We start from the raw sequence: 7,500 nt of genomic DNA, 5'->3' as shown, positions 1-7,500 counted from the left end.
CTTAAAGAAACACTGCGCCGTTACGGGGACATGTTTCGAAAGTGTTATTGTACTCACTCTAAACGTCACGCAAAGGTTCACATAACTAACTGTCCTGTTACGGTTACGTTAGATCTTGACATAGGCAGATTAAGAATCAAAAGCATGAAGCCGGTGTAACACGAGAAAATTACTCCCACGAGATTTTTACTCCGGAGTAAATATTTCGTACGAAAATGTTACTCCCTTTACGAAACAAGTACTCCCCCAATACACGAGAAATTTACTCCCCACGACAGGTGAGTTCCGAGTAAACATTTTGTACAAAAATGTTACTCCCCTGACGAATAAATAACGAATAAATTACTTCACCCTAACAATTTAACTTCCCATGCCAGGTGTACGCAATTTTTACTCCCTTGTCCCCTGTTAGTCTTGGTGGTGGAAGGGGTGGAGGGAGGGTAGCGAGACATTCGTTTGCACGAGATCACATATTGGCATTATCCCTTCGCCCGCATCCCATTTTCGCGTACGAGATTTTTACTGGAAGTAAAAAAAAAATGGGGAGTAAAAATTTCGTGGAGAGAGTAATGTGTTCGTGCCTTGGGGAGTTCTTTTCTCGTACAAAAGGTGTACTCGGAGTAAGAATTTCGTACGAAATTTTAACTCCGGAGTAAATTGTTCGTGGAGTAAAAATGTCGTGTTACACCGGTCCTTAGTTGAGCCCGAAGTTGACTCCGCAAAAATTTCGCGAAGTTAAAAAAAAAAAAAGCTCAATGCTAAAGCTTCGTGCGGCCAGCTTCGCGAAGTATACTTCGCGTAGTCGACTTCGACCAATTAAGGACAGGCTTGATAGTTCCATGTGTTAGGTCGACGCGTTGTTTATATCAATCAATCAATCAATCAATGACGCTTATATCGCGCATATTCCGTGGGTACAGTTCTAGGCGCTCTGCAGTGATGCCGTGTGAGATGAAATTTTATACGGCCAGTAATTGCAGCCATTTCGGCGCATATTTACCTTTCGCGGCCTATTATTCCAAGTCACACGGGTATAGGTAGACAATTATTAACTGTGCCTAAGCAATTTTGCCAGGAAAGACCCTTTTGTCAATCGTGGGATCTTTAACGTGCACACCCAATGTAGTGTACACGGGGAGGGGGGGGGGGGGAGTTCGGACACCGAAGAGAGTCTGCACACAAAGTTGACTCTGAAATAAATTTCCGCCGAACCTGGGATCGAACTCACGCTGACAGCGGCCAACTGAATACAAATCCAGCGCGCTACCAACTGAGCTATATCCCCGCCCCAAGGTGTGAGATAAACCCCAGAAACGGTGTCCCCATGTCTGTTTCATCAATGAGCGAGTCTTAGCCTTAGTTTTCCTGTTCAAGGAACTCTGACTGGGTGGCGAGAAGAATTGATTATATTTGTATAAGTGATGGAATTGTAAACAATTGTCAAGAATGTAATATGTTTTCGGTTTTCATATTCCGATCACAGATGCGTCTATACAGTGATACAGTGCTCAGAGGTTGCCAGAGGTCCTGGATTTTGGAAGTTTAATAATGAGTTATTACATGATCTGCAATATGTACAATTTATGAATGCGGCTATAGATGAGTTTATGGGTGAGCAAGAACAAACGGATGTCCACTTAAAATGGGAATTGTTGAAGAGACACATACGAGATGAGAGTATAGAATATAGTAACAGTAAAGCAATGAAAAGAAAAAAATGATAAATTAAGTTTATATATAGAGAATACTACATGGCTTGCTGTGTCGTACCAGATTTACACGAATTGCTCTCTTTAAGTATTCAACTGCGAGCGAGCGAGCTGTTCAATATTTGAAAAAGCAACGAGTGTAAATCTGGTTCAACACAGCAAGCCATGTGGTATTCTGTTTATCCTACATTCTGTACTTACGTGTATTTTAATGAAAATGTCTTGCAGTCGAGGCAGCTAAATTGAAGACGCTTGTTTTGGAACCTCGATCTCTTCTAAAGCCTCGTGCAATCTATTACGTCAAAGCAAAGAAACGTCACTCTGAAAGTGTGGCGTGACGTGTTAGTTTTAAAAATTCATCGAGGGTAATTAGCGAGCGCAATTTTTTTTCTATTATCACGTTTGTCTCGGTGACTTTGGCATCAAAAGCAGTGCAAAAACAGGTTCCTGCCAGACTTTCTTGACATGACCTCATTTACATGATATACACACGTGTGATTTGAACGATTATTATCTCACGGATGTCTCTCTCACGTATGTAGGATAAACAGAATTAAACGATTGTGATTTGAACCAAAGTCATGAACCTTTTTATGAATTATGGCAGGAAAGACGACACAAGGTTCGTTTACAGTTAGAAATACATGAACAGATTAACAAAAAGTGCCATGATTAGATCATGAATAAAATGGATTGCAGAAGGGGAAAAAAAATCCGAAGTTGTTTCTTAATTTAGAAAAGAGTAGAGGGAATTTGAAGGTTATGAGTATTTTGACCACAGAAGACGGAAATGTACTAACGGACCAAACAAGCATTTTGGAAGCTCAGAGAGAGCATTTTTTGAAATGTTATAAGAAAAAAGTTCCGAAAGAAGGTCTTTTTGGAAGAGTTGATACGTTTATTGAGGGAGATGAAGTACCTCAATTAAATGAGGTAGAGAGAGATAGTTGTGAAAGACTATTTACAGTAGAAGAAGCGGCTAGAGCCCTGATGACATTAAATAACGGCTCGGCACCAGGATTCTTTGCCTGTGCGTGTATAGTATGCTTGGTCGATGTATGTATTGTAAAGCGCTAAGAGTAGACATTTTTCTAGAATAGCGCTATAAAAGTTTGCATTATTATTATTATTATTATTATTAGACGGATTAACGGTGGAATTTTATAAATGTTTTTGGGTTAAATTAAAATATGTGACCCAGTTTCACAAAACCAGGGATAACCGCTATTTTGGGCAAATTGAGCTATTAGCATATCCATATTGTTCACATCATTCCTTTTAAATTGATATAAGTTTTATGCCTGTAGCTTCAAAACTCACTGAGATATGGGGTTTCAATGTATAGAACAGGCCCGGTGGCCATTTTGAGAAAAGTGCCTTCAAAGGAGAAGCACAATCAAATACAATATTTCCTTAGCAACCATGCTTCTATTGTAATGAACATTTACAGGAACACAGTAAAGTAACTTCTTTTTTTAGTTTCCAATCATCATTTTTATCAAATCTAGCTAAAATTTATATTTTAGGGGGTAAAAAGTGGTAACGTTGAAAGAAAAATTGTCAAAAGTAAGGGCCTTGGTGTTGTTCTTCCTTCCCCCTGACTGATAAACAAAAATTACTGACGCATGAAACGTTTTAACTGCAAGAATTAAAATAAAAAACAACAAACACAACACAATGACGCGAGAGAATTTTTACCTCGATCCATCTCGGCGATCGAAAGATGTATTGCCTTGATCTCCTCCGGTGTAAACTGAACGACGCAGCCCCTCCTCGTGTCGCCTTCCATTGCTGCCATAACCTTCATCTTGCAGTTGCACGACCAATCTCTCGCCTCCTGGATCGCCGGGTCAAGCTGGCCGTTGCAAACGCCGTCAGTAGGGGTAGAATCTTCGACAATCCGAACAACAGGTTCGTCTATCTCCTCCTCGTTTTCTTCGTCCGAAACAGACATGGGTTCAGCCGGTTGGGAAGTTGAACGACTTTCCTCGCTGTCATCTTCGTCCCAATCACTCTCCTCCTCCTCTGCATTCGTAGTTTCCGAAGCGAAGTAGTCCTCCATTACTTCACGCAGACAATCATTCTCGAAAATATCGCCATTCTCATTCAAAAGCTTTGCAATCGTAGCAGCAATGTCGATCGTTTGCTGATCAAGTTGATTGCAAGTGAAAGCGTGGGTTAAACGCGGAAATCGTTACGGTTGTGTCCCTTGATGGGAAGCGGGCCAATCAGAACCGTCGGAACACTGAGGTTGCTATTCAATAACTAATAGGAGCACGCTGGTTGGTCAGTTGCTCGCTGTCTTTGTTCGTTTGTTTACAGGCCAAAATCGCTTTACAATTCTTTTCATTGGTCGAATTCAAAGTTTGCACCCACTTGAGGTCAAAGTTGAGGCGATAACCTTTCCATTCATATGCGATACAGTGAGGCCCTGCGAGGGATACTTTCAGAAATCCGATGCCGAAAATGGGTCGATTACCCCTCATTGTTGAAAGTTTAAGTCAACAAAAATATAAGATAGGGCAATAAAACCTATCCTGAGCGATACCGAAACATGACCAGAACCCACAATATCTGCCTTTACCGCCACAGCAGAATAACAACATATCTGTGTACTTGGTTTTAGTCCAAAGCAGGGAAACTGGCAAGAAGTGTTAACAGAATGGAATGATTTGCACGGAACTATACAACCACGCATTAATCGATCGCCTGCGCAGGTTGACTGGTTGAGTGAATAGGATTCGATCAAACTTTCGCACACAAACTCTTTTCTTTGAATAACTGAAGAAAGGAGAAATAAAGAGGTTACACACCTCGTCTCAGTGAATATTAAAAATAATGGTGTCAGTTCGCGGTCATGAAAAAGCTCGCATTTTTCATGATCAGCTAACTTCGACCATTATTTTTAATATTTACTGAGACTCAGCATGTAACCTCTACTCCCCCCTCCCACCCCCCTGTCCGCTCAAGCCCTGACTTACTTGGCACTATTTTTAACATATGATCTTAAAGGCGGTCCATAATTGAGTCTTTTTACAAAAAACTCAGTGCTAAAGCTTAGTGCGGCCAGCTCCGCGAAGTATACTTCACGTAGTCGACTTCTCCCAGTGAAGAACAGACTTGAGAAAAGCATTCAACCGGCGTATTATTCTATTTGTGTTTCAGATGCAGCTACTCCTGCACGAAGTATAAGACAGCATACAAAAGTTGCGGATGTTGGGGTTGGGGTCGCTGCTCATATAGAAAGTAAGTCCAAAATATGTTATTAAAGGGGTGCTGAACCCACAACAGTACCTGAAATGATTTTGAAACAAACAGACATATCGACAAAGAAAGAGACAAACACACGGACAGACAGACAGACAGACAGACAGACAGACAGACAGACACACACACACACACACACACACACACACACACACACACACACGCACTCACACACACAATCAATGTATGAAACACGAGCTATTTGTAACGGTAGATATTATAATATAGCACACCTCCCTTTGATGCACTGATATATAGTATACTTACTAATATGTTCACCCCTTTGTTTCAGGTCCTATTCCAGTACTTGCAGCAAATATTGCCGTGAGTGTTGCACGTTATATATTTTGTCACATGCATTTGCTTGTATTTACATAATGAAAGAAGCTTATTGTTTGTTTGCTCGCTTGCGTTTTTGTTTTGTATGTGTGGTTCCATGTTCGTGCACCATATCACTAGCTGACCAATCAGAACAGATTCTAGGCGACCCGCTGAATGTTATAACGGTCAGATAGGGGCCTTTTTTTTATTAGCACTCTCAAATTAAGACAGACAATCTAAAACTGTGAACTTAATAATTATGTCAAGGTGACCTGTATTTAGGAGTGACCATTTTTTTAACAATAAAACCCATTACCATGTACTGTACAACATCAACAAGCCAAGTTTGTCGGTGGGGGTGGGTATATACAGGTACCACCCACCTTCTGAAAATGCCATGTTGTGCTCAGCTTACTTGAAACTTACATGGTCAAAGTTCCAAGGAATAAAATGAAATTGTGTACTCAGTTTCCATCAAATGCAATTTTACGTTATTTCCGGACTGTCTGATGTTGACAATGAATCAGTCCCTTGTAGACTAGAGAAAGCAAAGCAAACAAGTCGCGTAAGGCGAAAATACAATATTTAGTCAAGTAGCTGTCGAACTCACAGAATGAAACTGAACGCAATGCAACGCAGCAAGACCGTATTCTCGTAGTCCACCGCTCACGGCATAGGCAGTGAAATTGACAAGAAGAGCGGGGTAGTAGTTGCGCTAAGAAGGATAGCACGCTTTTCTGTACCTCTCTTTGTTTTAACTTTCTGAGCGTGTTTTTAATCCAAACATATCATATCTATATGTTTTTGGAATCAGGAACCGACAAGGAATAAGATGAAAGTGTTTTTAAATTGATTTGGACAATTTAATTTTGATAATAATTTTTATATATTTAATTTTCAGAGCTTGTTTTTAATCCGAATATAACATATTTATATGTTTTTGGAATCAGCAAATGATGGAGAATAAGATAAACGTAGGATAATCCCGCAGCCAGGGTAGGACGGCGCCGGGCCTCCAGCCTCAAGGAGGTCCAACTTCAGCGACTGACTGCGGTTCTGACCCTCTTCCTTCGACCGGGGGAGGGCAGAATAGAGCTACCGGTCAACAACTTCGCATCATGCATTGGAATGCAGAAGGGGTGCGACAGAAGAAACTTGAACTGCAACAGTTCCTCAAGTCACAACAAATAGACATATGTTGCATCCAAGAGACCCATCTCAACAGCTCCCATAGATTCTCTGTAAGAGGATATGAAACACATCGATTTGACCGGGAAAACAGACCAAAAGGTGGAGTCCTAACTCTGGTAAAAACCAACCTGTCTTCCATAGAGGTGCAAAGATCAGAAGATGCTGACATGGAATTCATCACCGTGAAGCTCATTCTCCCAGAAAGAAACCTGACCATTTGCAACCTCTACAGTCCGCCCAACAAGATGATGCAACTTCACTGTCTTCGACCTGGCACTGAAGACTGGATGGTAGTTGGCGACTTCAACAGCCACTCCCCCAGCTGGGGTTATCCAAGTCTGGATGCAAAAGGCGAAGAAGTGGAAGACTGGCTCATCGAAAACCAGCTGGTCCTTGTCAACAAGCCTGATGATCCCCCAACCTTCTATTCCAGAGTGTCCGCCCTCCAGTCCCTTCTGTCTGGCCCCACTGACCTCCCCACCAGGCAACTCGACAACTGCCTCAGCACCCTGTCTCAACACAACAAGGTGGTGCTCCAGTGGATACCGGCTCATGTCGGCATTGCCGGCAATGAAGAAGCGGACAGGCTGGCAAAAGGAGGTGCGAGACTTCCCCAACCACACAACTCCACCTCGTACAAAGAAGCCAAGACTCTTCTACAACGGAAGAAGAAAGAAAACTGGAAAAAGAGAAACGGAGACTACAACCCACAGGAAGACCCCATCAACAAACTAGACCGGAGAAGCCAAACCACCATTTTCCGTCTAAGGACAGGGCACTGTGGACTGAAGAAACACCTCAAGAGACTGGGCCTTGCGGATGACGCACACTGTGAATGTGGCTCGGAAGAGCAAACTCCGGAGCACATTCTCCAGAACTGCCCCATCTAGAGACAATACGCCAGAAGTTCTGGCAAGAAGAGACCAGTGTTGGAGCCAAACTCTGGGGTCCTGCCGACGAACTGCGCAAGACTGCGGACTTCCTGGCAGCCACTGGTCTGAGGATCTAGCAC

General features: G+C 42.3%; 1 protein-coding gene across 3 annotated transcripts in view; it reads left to right on the top strand.

Annotated features, from left to right (window-relative positions):
- LOC138949340 (coadhesin-like) overlaps positions 1-7,500 on the top strand; it is a 21,414-nt gene that overhangs the window by 1,009 nt on the left and 12,905 nt on the right. For all 3 annotated transcript variants that reach the window (XM_070321135.1, XM_070321136.1, XM_070321134.1), the window contains exons 2-3: positions 4,875-4,955; positions 5,269-5,300. In XM_070321135.1, the coding sequence (XP_070177236.1) occupies positions 4,875-4,955; positions 5,269-5,300 (113 nt within the window). The remainder of the gene's footprint in view (positions 1-4,874; positions 4,956-5,268; positions 5,301-7,500) is intronic.

The sequence above is a fragment of the Littorina saxatilis genome, linkage group LG15 (genome assembly GCF_037325665.1).
Source record: "Littorina saxatilis isolate snail1 linkage group LG15, US_GU_Lsax_2.0, whole genome shotgun sequence".
Taxonomy (NCBI): Eukaryota; Metazoa; Mollusca; class Gastropoda; order Littorinimorpha; family Littorinidae; genus Littorina; species Littorina saxatilis.
Note: the sequence above shows the minus strand (reverse complement) of the source record. Positions and strands in the feature narration are given on the sequence as shown.